We start from the raw sequence: 19,614 nt of genomic DNA, 5'->3' as shown, positions 1-19,614 counted from the left end.
TATTATCTTACCAATACTTATTATTATCTTACCAATACTTATTATTATCTTACCAATACTTATTATTATCTTACCGATACTTCTTATTATCTTACCAATACTTATTATTATCTTACCAATACTTATTATTATCTTACCGATACTTCTTATTATCTTACCGATACTTCTTATTATCTTACCAATACTTTTTATTATCTTACCGATACTTCTTATTATCTTACCGATATTTCTTATTATCTTACCAGTACTTATTATTATTCTTACTGATACTTCTTGTTATCTTACCAATACTTCTTATTATCTTACCGATACTTATTATTATCTTACTGATAATTCTTATTATCTTACCGATACTTCTTATTATCTTACCGATACTTCTTATTATCTTACCGATACTTCTTTTTATCTTACCAATACTTATTATTATTCTTACCGATACTTCTTGTTATCTTACCGATACTTATTATTATTCTTACCGATACTTTTTATTATTTTACCGATACTTCTTATTATCTTACCGATTCTTCTTACTATCTTACCGATACTTCATACTATCTTACTGATACTTCTTATTATCTTACCGATACTTCTCATCATCATACCGATACTTATTATTATCTTACCGATACTTCTTATAATCTTAACGATACTTCTTATTATCTTACCCCAGCATCTAGCCAGCAGATTGGGTTTGTATAGTTTTCGGTTAGAAACTCCTGGCTCTCCAGGTGCACTGAGAGATAGGTAGATTGCAGGATATCATGGTTCGTTTCACTTAGATCACAGAATTTCTTCTTACAACCTGAAACAAAGTTTTCTTAATTGGAATCCATTTTTTACACAACTACTAATTTCAAATTCTTTAAGTTTGAAATATCAAAGGTTATCGGGTTGCAAAAATATTGGCATTAAAAAATTAGAGTGTGTGGCAAAAGCCAAATTTCTTTATATGGAGGGAGTTACACGTTTCACGTTACTTTCTTGTTTTTTCCTTAATAATATTAATAATATAAACGTAATAATGAGATAAACTTTTATTGCTATCTTTTAGAAATTAGGGTTTCTTGTTAAGTATAATTACATATTTTTTTTAATTCATTTCTCCTAAATTTGTTTTCTCAGAATAAAGTCGTTGTAAACATACCAAATATATATATATTTTTTTGAAAAAAAATATAATCTCTACTTTTATGATAATAAATTAAGTTAGTGTGCGTTGATACTTTAAAAAACATCTTTGGTTGTAAAGAAAGAAGTGTTTGACAAAAAGGTCTATATGTTAAATCTGTATATTTTAGATGTTGATCGGGACCAATATTAACCAAAATTCCAAAACTAATGTTGGTCGCGATAAACTCCTAAAATGTTTAGGTATTATCCTATTTCCCCTTTAACATTTTAAATTATAAATCTTCAAGATCACATCAAGGATGAAAAATCTTAGGTTTTTTCTACCAGGTTGCAAAGATATAGAGATTAGTAAACTAGAGTTTGAAGCGAACAGTTTCTTTTGAATTTCAGACCATTTCATTCAGATATTTTACAATAAAATACAATACAATACAATACAATACAATACAATACAATACAATACAATACAATACAATACAATACAATACAATAAAATACAATACAATACAATACAATACAATACAATACAATACAATACAATACAATACAATACAATACAATACAATACAATACAATACAATACAATACAATACAATACAATACAATACAGTGCAATACAATACAATACAATACAATACAATACAATACAATACAATACAATACATACAATAAAAGTTTAGACGTTTTCCTAAAAAGGACTTTTCTTTTATACATCTGCATATTGAATATCAAGTCCATTTATTCCATAGTTGAAAACATATTTTGTTCCTATGCATTTTCCACTTCCACTATAAGAGGACTTCATTTCCAGAGATTTTTCATTTCAAGGACTTTTTTCACAAGACTATTTAGTACCAAAGTTTTTCAAAAAACATTTTTGGAAACTAACGAAAAAAATACCGTTAGTCCTACAAACAAACAAACAATGGGTTTTATTTATAAATTGAATAAAAAAGAAGAAAAAACTATTTATTTGGAACTTACTGTTTCTAGATGAAGAGTTAGGTTTAGAGCACACTCCACAATCATCCTTCTCCTCTCCACATTTACCACATTCACGGACACCAATAGCAGAGGAACATCCACCACATTCATGCAATCCTATATAATTATACCACATTTACCACACTCATGTACACCAAGTAGAGGAACATCCACCACATTCATGCAATCCTATATAATTATACCACATTTACCACACTCATGTACACCAATAGCAGAGGAACATCCACCACATCCATGCAATCCAAGATGATTTTACCAGATTTACCACACTCGCGTTCACCAACAGTAGAGGAACTTCCACCACATTCATGTAATCCTAGACAATTATACCACATTTACCACATTCTTGTACACCAATAGCGGAGGAACATCCACAACATTCATGTAATCCTCGACAATTATACCATCCACATCCATCCACCACATGCATACAATACTAGCAATCACCAAAAAACCTAGATATTACCTAGATATTACAATTACCACATTAACGTACATTATTAGCTGAGGAATATACACCACATTCATGCAACCCTAGACAATTAAACAACATCATACACCTCCTAGTTACCAAAAATATGATATCTCAGTATTAATTAATACTTGATTCTCATGATTAAACGGTTACCAGAATACGTTTGCAGTTTGTGAAAAGGACTGAAGGAATTATATCTGAAGATTCTCCATCAAAAAGTGGTATTTCTGACTCACAACGGTACAATTTAAACTTTTGTCTCATTAAAGATGGATGATTCACCTTTTTTATATTTTCAATTGTGATTTCTGTTTAAATGTGAATTTCGAAAATGAGTGAAATTGTATTAGATTTAGATTTAGTAAAACAACCATATACCTATCAATTTTTTAATAAAAGATTTTTAAGGGTGCCGTTGTGAATCATACATGCCACTCTATAAACGGTGGGTCGTTTGTAATTATTTCTACAGTGCCTTTACTAGCTCTTAGCCTAGCTGGTGACCTGCGTGAGCTGCCCGGCCTGTTGTTCCTCCAACACAGATTCCGCACTGGTTAATCCAGGCTCCGGATCTAACCTCGCCATCACACATGAGAAAACTCTGAACCTCGACAGGGACACATACATCCTCTACAGCTACTCCGGTAGAGTTAGGACTAAACAAAATATTTTTTATATTTGAAATAAATTACATTTTTTACGAAGCTTCACTTCAAGTATCTTTTAATGGTTCAAAATGCTTGAAATTTCCTAATTTAATGCTACTTTAAAATGTAAACATCAAACAGATTCTGCCAGCCCGCCCTGAAAGAAAAAAAACATTTTTGAGAAAAAGAGTGTTTGCGAGGAAAAAAATAAAATTTTGGTTTTATCCTTTTTTCGTGAACCCTCACTTTAAATTGATTGAGAAAAAATCAGCTACACACATTAAAATATTCTTAATCCATATACAGACAAAAAAAATCCCTTTTTTACATACGACGCTTAGATTTTGATTAGAATCAGATTTAAAACTTAAAACATTTTTCGTACTACACCACATTACAAAATAAATTAAACTCACTTTAACTTATATTTTTGTTGAAAAATGTTTTCCTTTTCAGAAATCAAAGAAAGAATTTTACTTTTATCAAAACTAAATTAAAAACAAAACAATAAAACTAGATTCAAACTAATTCAAATTTTGATGATTTTAATTTTAACATTGAATATGTGCCTACTGCCATAACAATAAAAAGAAAAAATTGAATATCTTTGAAAACTCTTTTGATATCTTAACAATAAGTTTATGATAAAAACCTTAAAGTCCCCCCCCCCTGAATTTCCCAAGAAAAAAAACTATTGAATTCTTTTTATAAAGAAAATTCTAATGAACCTTAACTCCAAAATAATATCCTGTAGTTTAGTTGATCTTCTGAAACTCGGCTACATTAACCCTTTATCAACCGACATCTCCTCTGCCAAGAATACCGCAGAGGGGGAGGTCCCTTCTTTATCCTTATTGTGGTACTAGGGGGAAGGGGGTTGAGTCTCTTCTTTATCCTTATTGTGGTACTAGTGTAAAGGGGGTGGAGTCTCTCATATATCCTTATTTTGGTACTAGTGTAAAGGGGGTTTAGTCTCTTCTTTATCCTTATTGTGGTACTAGTGTAGTCCCTCATATATCCTTATTGTGGTACTAGTGTAAAGGTGGTTTAGTCCCTCATATATCCTTATTGTGGTTCTAGTGTAAAAGGGGTGGAGTCCCTCATATATCCTTATTTTGGTACTAGTGTAAAGGGGGTGGAGTCCCTCATATATCCTTATTGTGGTGCTAGTTTAAAGGGGGTGGAGTCCCTCATATATCCTTATTGTGGTACTAGTGTAAAGAGGGTGGAGTCCCTCATATATCCTTATTATGGTACTAGTGTAAAGGGGGTGGAGTCCCTCATATATCCTTATTATGGTGCTAGTGTAAAGGGTGTGGAGTCCCTCATATATCCTTATTGTGGTACTAGTGTAAAGGGGATGGAGTCCCTCATATATCCTTATTCTGGTACTAGTGTAACGGGAGTGGAGTCCCTTTTATATCATTATTGTCGTACTAGTGTAAAGGGGGTGGTGTCCCTTCTGTAACCTTATTGTGGTACTAGTGTAAAGGGGGTGGAGTCCCTTCTACATCATTATTGTGGTACTTGGGGAAAGGGGGTTGAGTCCCTTCTGTACCCTTATTGTGGTATTAGTGTATAGGGGGTGGAGTCCCTTCTATATCATTATTGAGGTACTAGTGTAAAGAGGGTGGAGTCCCTTCTATGTCCTTATTGTGGTACTAGGGGGAAAGGGGGTGGAGTCCCCTCTATGTCCTTATTGTAGTACTCAGGGGAAGGGGGTGGAGTCACTTCTAAATCATTATTCCTGGTACCAAGGGGAGGGTCCTTCTACATCCTTTTTGTGGTATACTAGAGGGAGTGGTCCCATCCATATCCTTCTTGTGTTACTAATTCACAGCAATTCATATATTTTGGTAAGCCCTTTAGCTTTACTTTAATAACCTGCCTAAAACTGTGCGAAATATTGCGCCAAATATGATACGGTTTGCATTTTTTAAAAGTCCTTAACCCAGCAAATTCAAATTTACAAAAATAAATTTTTTAACCCTAAGTTTGAATTAAAGAAAATGAAAATGTGGAAATTCAATTTAAAAGCGCTCGTGCAACCATTCTTTACAAAACTTTTGCAATCTATTTTCCAAAGAGGTGTAAAACTTACTGATATTGGGTCTAAATATAGATTTAGTCTAGACTAGGTAAAATAAGGTACTCAGGCAATACGACCTAGGAATAAAATCCCTTTTTTTAACCTAAAGTGAGGGGCTTGTGTTAGTTTAAAAAAAGGTTTTTGAAATTTTACAGCCTGATAATTTCACCTGAAGAGTTAATTCCCCCCCCCCCCTTCTTTCCAGTAGGAGTAGGGTTAAATATATATTTGGTTATCAGCAATCAAAAACATTTTTGACATTCGTTTTCCTTATATCCACATTAATTTCCGAAATATGAGAATATTCAAAAATGAAATAAATTTCCAACATGAAAACTACTTTGAATTATAATTGAGTACTGTGTGTACACATGTATATTTGTATTAGTGTTATTTTGAAACTGTAAAATATTTATTATTATAGTTTTTGTTGATCTAGTATCTGGGCCGGTCTTGAGTTCCCAATGTGTTTGAAAATTATATACAGCATGAAATACTACTATTATGATTTTTTTAATGTTCCAGAGATACGCACAGGTATTTTTAAAAAAGTATTTTACAATGTTTACATGTAAAAACTATGTTATCCAGTAAGCTAACTATAGAATAAGTAGAAGTAAATATTTCCATTTACTGATAGCGCCGATTGAAGGATTCATAACGCTGATTGGATAATGAGATAGATAGAAAGATAGATGTTACCGCTATGCTATTTCTATTGGTTCAGAATAAACAACAAACACATGAACCCTGATTGGATCAGGCGCTAATGGACTCGGCATACATGAATGAGCAAATTCTAAGTTTTGCATTAGATTTATTTCTAATTTATGTGAAAACGACCTAGACAGGAATTTATTTTCCATTGCAAATGATTGTTTTGTAAATAAAGCTGATCTCAGTAAAATGTTATCTAATATGAGGATATTTACCTTATTATGACATTTCCTCCACAAGTTCCCAGACAGTCTCTTTTGCTTTTAGCTTCCTCTGCACTTGCATGACATACTCCACAGTCAAATACACTTCCTATAAAAAGATATTGTCCAGGGGCGTATTTAGGAATTTGTCCAGAGGGGACGCTTAAATTTTTTCCTGTCCATACATACATTTCCTAAACAATACCTCTACTCTTTAATCTGTATGCATTGTCCAGTATATGTTCTTACAGGAACTGAACTGAAAACTTTTGAATGGGATAATTAGTCTGGAGATTAATAACAAGCGGAGAACAAGAATTTTTCAAACCCGAGATTAAAAAAGAGTGAATCAAGCATTAATCCTGGTATCCAGCATTCAACAGTTTTCAGCTTGGTAATCATAATTTTAAGTGACCCTACGTTTGTAGAGTGGGGTTTCCAATGTACAATGATATCCTTTAAACCTTTTCCTAATTAAGTGTACAATGTACAATGATATCCTTTAAACCTTTTCCTGATTAAGTGTACAATGTACAATGGTATCCTTTAAACCTTTTCCTGATTAAGTGTACAATGTACAATGATATCCTTTAAACCTTTTCGTGATTAAGTGTACAATGTACATACAGTGATATTTCAACCACTCAATTGTTAACTACAAAATAATGATATCCTGCTGTATTCTGCATTATAGAGTGTAAAGGGTTAGAACCTCGTACCCGATTATCCGATCTAGTTGCTTTCCGACCTAATGTTTATCTGACCTCAAGGGTTTCCGACTTAAAATTGTCTTAGATCTTAAATTAGGATAGGTATAAGGGTGGTGTTTGTTCGGGGTTAGACCATTAGACGTCGAGTAAAAAATAAGCGGAAGTCGATTTAAATCTGTAAAAACGCAAGGGGAGTGAAAACTACTCAATATTTTCTTTGAAACTAAATGATAATGAGGTTGGATACCCTTCAGGTCGGATTCCTCTAGGTCAGTTTCCTTAGCATTATGTCCCTCCAACTAAATGTTTTTAATAATATTCTACAATTTACAATTTGTTTGAACGGGGTTTAAAGAGCTTAAAACTGTATTGTTCCTCATGCACACAAACAGGGGTTAAAGGGACTTTAAACGTAATTTTGATAGACCTTCTTTGGCTTGAATGTTTATTTAAAATTGTACCTTTTCTCACTTAAAAATTAGTCTAAAGTCCCTTTAAGATGTATATAATGGCTAATTANGTTCTTTGAAGATTTAAAACTGAAAAATAAATTAATCTGTCTAAAATATCAAATTAAGAACTTTGACACTTTAAATCCACATAGACACTGATATACAGAAAGAGTAAAAAAATTAGACTTTTTCAAATTTACCAACAATTATGACATCTCACCTCCATTCAGAACGTTGTTACAATCCCTGCACGAAGTTCCAATTCCTCCACATACCCCACATTCATCTAGTTCCTTGAAGTATATATTCATTATTCATCTAATTCCTTATAGTATATATTCATTATTCATCTAGTTCCTTGAAGTATTTATTCATGATTCATCTAGTTCCTTGAAACATATATTCATTACTCTTCTAGTTCCTTACAGTATTTATTCATAATTTATCTAGTTCCTTGAAACATATATTCATTATTCAGTTAGTTCCTTGAAACATATATTCATTATTCTTCTAGTTCCTTGAAAACATGGCAATATATTTATCTAGTTCCTTGAAAACATGGCAATATATTAATCTAGTTCCTTGAAAATATGGCAATATATATTTATCTAGTTCCTTGAAAACATGGCAATATATATTTATCTAGTTCCTTGAAAACATGGCAATATATATTTATCTAGTTTCTTGAAAACATGGCAATATATATTTATCTAGTTCCTTGAAAACATGGCAATATATATTTATCTAGTTCCTTAAAAACAGGCAATATATATTTATCTAGTTCCTTGAAAACATGGCATTATATATTTATTTAGTTCCTTGAAAACATGGCAATATATATTTATCTAGTTCCTTGAAAACATGGCAATATATATTTATCTAGTTCCTTAAAAACATGGCAATACATATTTATCTAGTTCCTTAAAAACATGGCAATATATATTTATCTAGTTCCTTGAAAACATGGCATTATATATTTATTTAGTTCCTTGAAAACATGGCAATATATATTTATCTAGTTCCTTAATTTATCTAGTTCCTTGAAAACATGGCAATATATATTTATCTAGTTCCTTGAAAACATAGCAATATATATTTATCTAGTTCCTTTAAGTTAAAAGTCAAAATGTACCTTAGGTTTAGTAACTATAGGACCTCCTGTACAATCAGCTTTCTCAATATAGAAGAGTGCGAAATCAGTAGCCAGGGACCCATTCTCTTTACACTGTACATAAAATATATTCTTAGCACTGTGCACATATTTCTTTATATTTCTTAAATGTCATCATACCATCCCACAATTTTATACATATAAGTTGTAATCTCTGTGTGTATGTTTTTTTGTTTGTTCTATAGTAGTTCAGGAACCCCTGGACCAATTTGCCTCAAAATTTGATTAGGGAACTCGGAAGAACCTCGGGAATGTTATTTATAGTTTAACTTTGATATTCTAAGTTGAGTTGGTCCACTTTTAACGGGATAATAAGTAAAATCGTAATTTACAACAAAGGGCGGGTAAATGGTGGACTAACTATGTGCTCCCAAGCTAGGAATTGTATGTATATAAGTAAACTAAATACCTGACAGCAAAATGGAAGTTGTTGATCTAAATACTCTTCTTCCTCTCCTTCCTCGCCATCCCAGGCAGTAAATACAAGTCTTGTCTCAACCATAGCCTGAAAAATTGTTTGTGTAAACCAACAAATGAAAAAACTATTGTTATTTTCAACAAACGAAAATGATAACTATTTAAAATCGTTAAATTCTTTCTGAACGATTTTTAAAATCATTTTTGAGTTTAGTCTGTTATATAAATCTATAGGGTTCAAAAGATACTACTTAAAAACGGTAAAAATAAGTAAAAAAAGGTTAAACTAAATTAAATATAAGCTTTAGAAAACTTTTTAAAGTAACCAGGCCAAAGAAGATCTATTTTTTTCTAAATGAGAATGGAATCAGATTTCATTAAATCCCTTTTCTTAAATTGTATGAAAAAAAAGTTACGAGTAAAAACATGTTCAAAATATTTTTTTTCAATTTTTCTGGAAATATTTAAATTGTTTTGGACTTTTTCAATATTTCTGGATTTTTTCAATTTTTCTGGAGCTTCAATTTTTCTGCAATTTTCAGTATTTCTGGAATTTTTTCAATTTTTCTGGAATTTTCAACTTTTCTGGAATTTTCAATTCTTTCTGGATTTCAATATTTTTATTGACGTATAAACGCCTTAATGTTACCGTGCATTTATTTATTTTATTAGTCTGAAAAACTAAAATCTAACTCCTAGAAATAATAATATAATGTAAAAAACATTTTTATTTTATTTATTCATTTTATAATTGATCGTGTAATTTACAATTTTCAATCCATTATAATCCATCCATTAAATAGTTAACTAAATGTCACGTATATTAATCGAGTTCTTCAAATAGTCAATCAATTGATCGTGTAGGTCATGAACGTAAATTAATTGATCGAGTAGTAATTGATCGCTAATCAATTCATCGAGCATAATAGTTAAACTTTATTAATAATTTGATCGAATACAATTTAACAAATTCAATTTTTTGATTATCTAGTCAAACCAAGGTTGTATAATAAGGTTGCTTACTCTTGATGCTCTCCAATGTACAGTAAATGTTGTCTCGTAAGCTTGGATAAATAAAATCATCATATGACATCACTGATTATAGAGGTGAGAGTAACGTCATATACGGATTTTAATCCATCATTGCTAACGAGACGACATTTCCCGTACGTTGGAACGCATTATACAACCTTGAGTTAAACCAAATCAATCAATTTTGATCGAGTAAGTTATAAAGTAGCTAGTTATGCATCGTCAATCATTCAAGTAGATTAGTTTTTTATGTTCTATGTTCTATGTTCTATGTATACCACGTTAATGTCAATTACTCGATTAAGTAATTTTACAGGGTTAATCAACCAATTACCCAGATATATAACCTTTATCAAAATACGAAAAAAAACATTAAGCGAAATAATTAATAATTATTTAAGTTTTCTTATTCATGAAAAATAAATATGAAAAAGCAAAATATTATAAACTACGCAAAAGCTTAAAGACAATACATATAAAAAAAAGAATAATGGATGAGATGATAAAATAATTGCATTTGTAAATCGTTTGATCGTCAAGAAAACTAAAATATAAATATAAGAGAAAGGAGGGCTCAAGAAAACTAAAATATAAACATAAAAGAAAGGGTATAGATTTAAGGGGAGAAGAATGAATAAAACAAGAGGAAGGATGAAGGAAGGAAGAATGAAAAAAGAAGAAAAGGATGAAAAGGATGAATAAAGTGACACCAGGATCTGGGCAAAATAGAAAACAGACCGGATGATTAATGGATAAAAAGATAAGAAGGGTGTAAAAGCAAAGAAATATTGAACAAAGGAAAAATTGGATGAATAAAAGGAAAGCGTAATTGATGACATGGAAAAAGAATGAATAAATAAATGAGTATAACCTGGAAGGTTGACCAGTACCCTTGAGAATCTTTAGGATTGAACCTTATCCTGGTTTGGTTCGAGAGCAAGAGTATCCTGGTAATCCTGGTCTCTAGTTCTACTGACACCTCTGCTACACTCTAAAAATTAGTTATAGTAGCAGTATCCTGGTTCTCTAGTTCTACTGACACCTCTGGTACACCCTAAACATTAGTTATGGTAGCAGTATCCTGGTTCTCTTGCTCTACTGACACCTCTGCTATACCCTAAACACTAGTATAGTAGCAGTATCCTGGTCTCTAGTTCTACTGACACATCTGCTACACCCAAAACACTAGTATAGTAGCAGTATCCTGGTTCTCTAGTTCTACAGACACATCTCCTACACCCTAAACACTAGTATAGTAGCAGTATCCTGGTTCTCTAGTTCTAATGACACATCGACTACACCCTAAACACTAGTATAGTAGCAGTATCCTGGTCTCTAGTTCTAATGACACATCGACTACACCCTAAACATTAGTTATAGTAGCAGTATCCTGGTTCTCTAGTTCTACTGACACCTCTGGTACACCCTAAACACTAGTATAGTCGAAGTATCCTGGTTCTCTAGTTCTACTGACACCTCTGGTACACCCTAAACACTAGCATAGTAGCAGTATCCTGGTTCTCTAGTTCCACTGACACCTCTGGTACACCCTAAACACTAGTATAGTAGCAGTATCCTGGTTCTCTAGTTCTACTGACACCTCTGTTACACCCTAAACACTAGTATAGTAGCAGTATCCTAGTTCTCTAGTTCTACTGACACATCTCCTACACCCTAAACACTATTATATATCCTGGTTCTCTAGTTCTACTGACACATCTCCTACACCCTAAACACTATTACATATAGTAGCAGTATCCTGGTCTCTAGTTCTACTGACACCTCTGCTAAACCCTAAACACTATTACATATAGAAGCAGTATTCTAGTTCTCCTGGATAAATTATTCCTTTGATTGGTATGTTTGTGGGATAGAAGAGAAGAGATGATATATTAAGATTAATGTTTTCTCGCAAAAGCTTAAAACTTTGACTTTTCGAACTAGCGCAATAAAATGTGAATTTTAAAGAGGATTCCAGGGGGAAAGGGGCGGTAAGTGGAGGAAAGGAGGGGGGGAGAGGGGAAGGGGAAGGAGGGGGTGAACGGAAAGGGATGGAAGCGTGAAGGGGGTTAATTACCTCTGGGATATCTGAACTGCAGTCAGATGTTCCATTGTTGTTCCTACACAATTTCTTCTTCTCAACTTGAATACTCTCTACACAGAAAATATTTTAGACAGTTTAACCCAGAACTGTGGAGATATTGAAAGAATTTATAAAATGTCGTCTTCAAAGTCAACTGATTATTGAATTTTGAAGATTGTTGATTAAATAATTATATGGAGCTTTTTAAAACTGTTCCAGCATATTCCATGGCTTTTTATATATTTTTACAATAACTGAGATTTTGGTATAATAGTATAAAATCCATTGTAAACTTGCCAATAGTACTTATGTTTTTTTTCGACATTGAAGTTTATTTTAATTTTTAAAGGCTGCAGAAAACTATTTTCATTTTTATAAATTATCCCGGAACTTCTTTACCTTTATCTTATAAAAATGACAAAATTATCATAGATTTTTGCGTGAGAGCTACTTTAGACTCTTCAACAACCTTTTTTATGTAGTTTTTTTTACTTTATATCTCTCCTTTACGGTTTTAACAAATTCAATTCATCTTTTATTCTGACGTTTCCACTTTCAAGAAATTATTGCATTCATAGAAATAGAACGAAGCTTGATCGTAAAATATATTTATTAAACGAACAGAAAAACAAAGAAAGTTAATGAATGATTTCCTACATTTACATTCCTATATTTACAAAAAAGTAGTTTTTTATTTCGAAATTTTTTTTATGAATATGTATAGATCAGATAAATAAAATAAAAAAAATTTGTTATTTTTTCACAAAATGGTTTGAAATAAAAATTAATTAAAAGTCGTACATTTAAAAAGATTGTTGTAAAAATAAGTGGATGAAATAACAAAAATGTAAAGAAGTGTTTTCCAAGAAAATTTATTTTTAAATTTTACTCAAGCAAAGTATGAAAATACGACCTTTAAAGCTGCGAATGGTTGAAATTCCTCTTGTTCTGAAACCACAACTTTTGGATTTTATTCTGGACCAACATCCAGCATCCGCTGAACCGGTTAGAGATACGTTCACTAAAAAAATATTAATTTTTATTACAAAAAACTTACAGTGGTCGGCAATTATATTTTGTTTTGATTGCTAACAAGCTTGTTTTCCAATTTCAAGTTTACAAGTAATTAAAGAGAAGCTTTTTTAATTGACAGCCTCTCTTTGTTTCCATGTTTACGTGCATCCATGCTATATAATAGCTTGATATAAATCAAAATTTAAATCGAAAGTCGTCTTCATTGTATTGATATATGCGACAGCGACTGTATGTCAAAAAAACGCAAAGAATTATCCATCTATTCAAATAGATATGTTCTTTTTTATTTTTTTAATAGAGTTTCATTAAGCTTGTAATTGTTCTTCAGGAAACTTGATTTTGAACTTTCTTAAAAATATCTTAGACTCTCCAGCACTTCGTACTATTGAACTTAATGAAATTATTTTCCGTTAAAGTGCTTTATCTGAGCAATTAATTTTTATAATGAGAATATTATGGTACAGAAAACAAAATATTTTCTTTACTGAATCAAATACAGCGTAATTTATAAATCCAAATATTTAATATCTTTATAATGAACTTATACACAATAACATGCAGTATATTTTTTCATCTGAAACCACAGATGTAAGTAAAATCAATTTGGAAATAGTTTTTAGAAAAGAATTTAGATTTTGTTACCTTTTTGATTAGAACAGGCTAGCTTTTCTATATACTTAGACACTGGAACAACACCTCTAGATAAAGAACAGATGAAAATAGATGAGAATAGATGAGAATAGATGAGAATAGATGAGAATAGATAAGAATAGATGAGAATAGATGAGAATAGTTGAGAATGAAAATTATATATACTAAACTTTCTCTATGAAAGTAAACCCATTCTACTCAGAATTTTCTTATATAATGTTTATAACGTGTCCTCAAAACAATATTTGAGGCAGTTCGGTCAAGGGGTTACTGAGTTATTATCGTACATAAAACAAACATACAGACACAAAGACAGAGAATAATGACCTCAGCTTGGTTTAGAAATTCTAAGTTGAGTAGGAAGACTTTTATAGAGAAATTTTAGGTTTCAAGCAAAGTTGGGTTCCCACGATAATTTTACATAAGTATTAATTATTCATGAAACCATATAAACGCTTTCCCCAACATTACAAATACTAGAAATGAACAGTGGGTAAAGGAATTGCATCTTTGCCACAAACTAAAATTTGAAAACTGATGGTATTAACTTTTGATATTTTAAACTTAGATTATCTGATCTAACAGAACACCAAGGTCTATGACATTGGGTTGCATTAGAAAATATCAGTTTGTACCTAAACCTCAATTCCTTTCACGGTTTACCTAAATGATTGTTGTAGTTTTAACCCTGTAGGTACTGGGTAGTAGGTCATATTCAGTATATCAGTCCACTCTCCACCTTCTGCAATAGCATTAGTTACATAGAATAATAACAATACAGATAGAATAGATTTAGGGGGGTTTCATTCACAATTATCCTGATGAAGAGGCCCAAATGAATTACGCGCATGCTCTCTCTCTGTCTTCTTATTCAACGCTGCCCGCGCAGAACTCCTTTGGGTTAAGTAAACGAGAAACTCCCAATCTTGAAAAGACGACATCTAGTGTTCTATCTGTATTGCTATTAATCTATGATTCGTAAATTCAAGTGCACATACATTTAAATTGAAGATTTAAAAATATTTTCTTGAATTTCAATTATTTCGGTAAGTTTGCGTCATTTTAAATTACGCAAAAATATTTCTCGAAATTCTGAGCAGAATGTTCAGATTATCTCACACATTTTAACATTACGAACATTTTGAGCCTAATTTGAGAAATTTTCTTGAATAATAAATTTTTTAAGTGTATATTTTATACCTGATTTGTACTGCCATGTTCCCAGGTCGCTCTCTTGGGCATATATTATACCAATACCAAGATCTGTACTCTCAACATCAGAATAGTATAATCCTAAACACCAAGATCTGTACTCTCAATATCAGAATAGTACAATCCTAAACACCAAGATCTATACTATGAATATCAGAATAGTACAATCCTAAATACCAAGATCTGTACTCTCAATATCAGAATAGTACAATCCTAAGCACCAAGATCTGTACTCTCAATATCATAATAGTACAATCCTAAATACCAAGATCTGTACTCTCAATGTCATAATAGTACAATCCTAAACACCAAGATCTGTACTCTCAATATCATAATAGTACAATCCTAAACATCAAGATCTGTACTCTCAATATCATAATAGTACAATCCTAACCACCAAGATCTGTACTCTCAATATCAGAAAAGTGCAATCCTAAACACCAAGATCTGTACTCTCAATATTAGTTCAAACCTAATAGAATTTGAACGGCAAAATTTAAACAGCTGACTTATATTCATACAACCTTTTATTGATACAAGTATGTTTTTTTTAGCTTTCGATGAGAGATAATTTTAATAATATTCAACTTTTATACGGTGGATTATAAAAGATACGAATCTGTGCTTTCTCAAAGTCAAACATAGCTCTCATATTTGGCTGAATAAGGAAAGTTTTCCTCTTGTCGGATTTATTACAGTGAAGCTTCTTTTTTGAAAAGTCAAAGTTTTTAGACTTTTACGGATGTTGCTTCTGTTTCAAATTGTTATGCATTGATAAGTTTGCTATTATTACATCGCGCAACATTTTTTACTCTGACCCCAAAGATACTATTAAAAACAATAAGTAAATAGTTTTTATGAATGGTCTTTAAAAATCATTTTGGTTAAAATCCTTGTATAAAGAAAATATGTTCTATAAACTAAAAAAAGCAAACTTATCAAGCATAAAATTCTAAAACAGGATTGCATCTGAGATTCTTGGGAAGAGTTTTTAAACACAAAATACCTTAAATGTTTCCAAACGAACCTGAACACGATAATTGAATCCTCTTGTTTAATTACAACTCTTCAGAACCAAAGATTAGATTAACTTAAAGTTATATGTTTCATGATATTGAAGGAACTTGGAATAGAACTTTGGTTTAATCAATATAATTTCTGATAGGAGATTAATCTTCTTTTATAATATTTGGTTTGGCTTCCAAATTTACTTCATCAATGTCAGTTCTTGGCGTGGTTTAATAAAGTATGATTAAATTGACCGGCGTATTTTCTGTAAATTAGTTGAGATTATTAATAGTGAAGTAGAGTCTATCTTTAAAAAATATATAGGACAGCTCGGTAAGGAACCATGAGTTCTTGAATCGAAATAAAATGTTTTTTGCAATCTTTTATATTTAAAACTTGGACTATTGGATCTAACATAATTCATAGTTTGATATATCAAATGGCTGGTTGCATATATATATACTAGAGGGATATAAAAGCCAGAGCTTAATTGTGGCTTAAACTCAGTTCCTATATTTAAGGCTTTTAAATTAATTTATTTGCATTAAAGTTTTACGTTCGCACTCCGCAGCAAAAGTGGTAAAAACTATTCTGTCAATCTTCTTTTCTCAATCATGAAAGTATAGGAAACCCATAATGAAATAGTTGACAATCATTAAAACTAATCTTTAGGCTTTTTACCTACTAATACTGTAACCAGTAATCTCTGTATCTACTATTCCTATGACCAATAATCTCTGTATCCACTATTCCTATGACCAGTAATCTCTGTATCTACTACAGTAATCTCTGTATCTACTATTCCTATGACCAGTAATCTCTATATCTACTATTCCTATTACCAGTAATCTCTGTATCTACTATTCCTATGACCAGTAAAGGCTGGTGCAGCTCAGACTCAAATTACAAGAGTTAAGTATGGTATACCTGCAAGATCCCTGACCAGAAACCCGTCCTGAGGAAGCTTAGAGGGAACTAGAGGAACATCTTCTCCAGGTGAGTCCAGGGGTACAGGAACATCATTGACAGGGGAAACCTTTTATAAAGATAAAAATCAGTTTGTCCTTGGTTCAATGATCTTATTAACTATTATGTGTTTTTCTAAATAACTTAAAAACGACTGACATTAGAACGCTAAAACTTCTTTACTTTATTAACTTCACAGTTGTGAAAAATGTGGCTAAAAATTAATTTATATATTTAAACAGCCCTTGGAAAAGGACGTAAGAAAATGTCACATGTTAATAAAATGTCACATGTTAATATTTGTCATAAGTAACATAAGAAATATATAAGGTTAGGCTGGGCAAGACCACTGCATGCACTATGATATAAAGGTTGGAAGCTCTTACGCAAAAATCTATCAGAATCTTGCAAATTTTTCCTTTTTAACTGATGCTAAAAAAAATTGCAACATAGTTATATGAAGTACATTTCTAGAGCTACAAAAACATTCAAGTGAGTTGGTAAGCTAAAATCAAAGTTCAAGGCGTTACGACATATTAAAGTTGACCCAGTTTTTTAAATGTGTGCATCTGTTCATCCCATTCAAGCTTTATAGTTCACTATGTTGTATGGAGAGTTCTGGTTATGTTCCACATTCGCTAAAAATAAACCAATTAAACCAAATCTACGAAAGTTCCAACCTGAACGCGGATTTTCTTCGGTTTTCCAAAAACTGTTTTGTTCATCCAGTCCAGAGCCACGGGAACTGTTTCCAAAGACATTCATTTTATTTTGGAAATTTCATTAATTGAATATTATTTAAGCTTCAGAAAGATTTATAAATTTGACAATACAAAAAAAAAATTATAGTTGTAAACTGTCTAAAAACTATTTTTGCTCTATATTAATTAAGGTTGTACTGTGAGTGTTTTTATAAATCAGTAGTTCGGATTCAATTAAAACTTCTAAGATAAAAGTTGAACTAAATTGCTCTCAAGGATAACCTGCAAGTTCTATAAAAACTTCCAAAACATTGAGAAAATGAACAGTTTTCCTATATTGAAGACGACTTCACCATTAAAGTCTTTTTCCGGAACAATTTGGATTCTGGGGTTGTTCTTTAACCAGAGGATTGGTTGGGATACAGGTGTTACCAGTTCAACACTAGACAATATATATCTATATATATATCAAATATGTCCATTGCCCAGTCATTAATTTCCAACAAATTTAAAATCGGGGAACTCGGTGGAACTGCACGGAAATGTTCTTAGCTTGGTTTAGAAATAAGAAACTATTTAAACTTTTCTATAGAGAATGTTGTTTTCGGGCAAAGCTGAATTCCCAAGCTAGTTGTGTAAAAAGGAACTGAAAACTCTGATGGGGTGAACCTGCCATATTTAATTTGATCCTTATATCTTTGCAACTTGATGTTGTACACCTACAATATTTCAAACTTTGATCTAAAAGAACTCATATTTTTAAATATCTCAGGTCTACAACATCAGGTTGTAAAGATATGAGAATTAGAGTGTTCTTTTTATTTAATTTCTTAAATGCACTCTTGTTATTATCTATGTGACTCTCCATAAATAAATGGACATACCCTATTGACAACCTTAATCTGATCAAGGATAATAGTTGAAAACTGTTTAATTCTGACAATTTTTACATTGTTTCTAGGGCAAGAAGTGTGAAAGACACTTTTGTGCAATATAAATGAGAAAAAAAGATTGTTTTTAAAAGCATAGAAATGGATATCTAATTCATACACGATCAGTCAAAACTTTTATGGATACCACAGAGCATACAACTCTATCAATGGAGTGTCACATAAAAATACATTTACAAACCCTTTATACAGAAATTCTTATTCCGAGTTTTTAGTGTCTGTTTGAAGATATTTAGAACCTTTGTCACGCTTATTATACTGGAAATTTAAAAAGTACATAAATGTTTAAGACGTAAAAATAATATTCCAAGGAAAAGAAACTCTCTTATTATTATAAACAATGATTATGCTATTGTTTTTTTTCTGAAACTCGCTCCACCACTAAATGTGTTGATATTACAAAGAGTAAATTAAATTTTAAGAAAACTTGAGTTTAAGAAATACAACTTACTTTCGTCCGTCTGTTGAGTAATAAAGTTTAGATTTGTAATCACTCAACCTCTCAACAGAGTCCACTAATCGGATCTAAACAAAATAATTAAGATTTCTCAAAAAATAACACGGCCCCCGATTTATTTGCGAACTGATATTTTTTTATGTAATGCAAGGGTGCATAAGGATAACGAATGTATATCTTCATTTAAAAAGGGGGATATCCGATGAAATAGGTATCCGATTTTAATACAGGGTTACCCACAAAGGATGATACTGTAAAGAAGAGAACATGATATCATGAATATAAGGAAACAGACACCCCTCTCTGAAGTTTCATCTTCTGTGTGTAACATTGCATTTTCTTAAAATAAACTTGTGAGTTTGTGGGTTAGGCCTCTTGACCTAGAAACAGGTTTATAAAGAACTGGACAAATGATTCCAGTCAGAGAGGAATTAATTCTTGGTTTCCTAACATTGCATTGATTCATTCATTCATTCATTCATCCTTCTTCCTTCCTTCCTTC

At 31.4% G+C, this 19,614-nt stretch overlaps 1 protein-coding gene across 1 annotated transcript in view; it reads right to left on the bottom strand.

Annotated features, from left to right (window-relative positions):
* LOC111705339 (uncharacterized) overlaps nt 1-19,614 on the bottom strand; it is a 58,310-nt gene that overhangs the window by 9,707 nt on the left and 28,989 nt on the right. The window contains exons 14-30 of the mRNA XM_023477838.1: nt 19,107-19,180; nt 18,038-18,147; nt 17,685-17,749; nt 16,966-17,074; nt 15,019-15,111; nt 14,482-14,560; nt 13,810-13,865; nt 13,046-13,153; nt 12,127-12,203; nt 10,921-11,040; nt 9,010-9,105; nt 8,562-8,654; nt 7,650-7,722; nt 6,280-6,376; nt 3,116-3,267; nt 2,116-2,232; nt 666-802 (exon numbers count right to left, since the gene is read on the bottom strand). Coding sequence (XP_023333606.1) covers nt 666-802; nt 2,116-2,232; nt 3,116-3,267; nt 6,280-6,376; nt 7,650-7,722; nt 8,562-8,654; nt 9,010-9,105; nt 10,921-11,040; nt 12,127-12,203; nt 13,046-13,153; nt 13,810-13,865; nt 14,482-14,560; nt 15,019-15,111; nt 16,966-17,074; nt 17,685-17,749; nt 18,038-18,147; nt 19,107-19,180 — 1,656 coding nt within the window. The remainder of the gene's footprint in view (nt 1-665; nt 803-2,115; nt 2,233-3,115; nt 3,268-6,279; nt 6,377-7,649; nt 7,723-8,561; nt 8,655-9,009; nt 9,106-10,920; nt 11,041-12,126; nt 12,204-13,045; nt 13,154-13,809; nt 13,866-14,481; nt 14,561-15,018; nt 15,112-16,965; nt 17,075-17,684; nt 17,750-18,037; nt 18,148-19,106; nt 19,181-19,614) is intronic.

The sequence above is a fragment of the Eurytemora carolleeae genome, unplaced genomic scaffold (genome assembly GCF_000591075.1).
Source record: "Eurytemora carolleeae unplaced genomic scaffold, Eaff_2.0 scaffold320, whole genome shotgun sequence".
Taxonomy (NCBI): domain Eukaryota; kingdom Metazoa; phylum Arthropoda; class Copepoda; order Calanoida; family Temoridae; genus Eurytemora; species Eurytemora carolleeae.
Note: the sequence above shows the minus strand (reverse complement) of the source record. Positions and strands in the feature narration are given on the sequence as shown.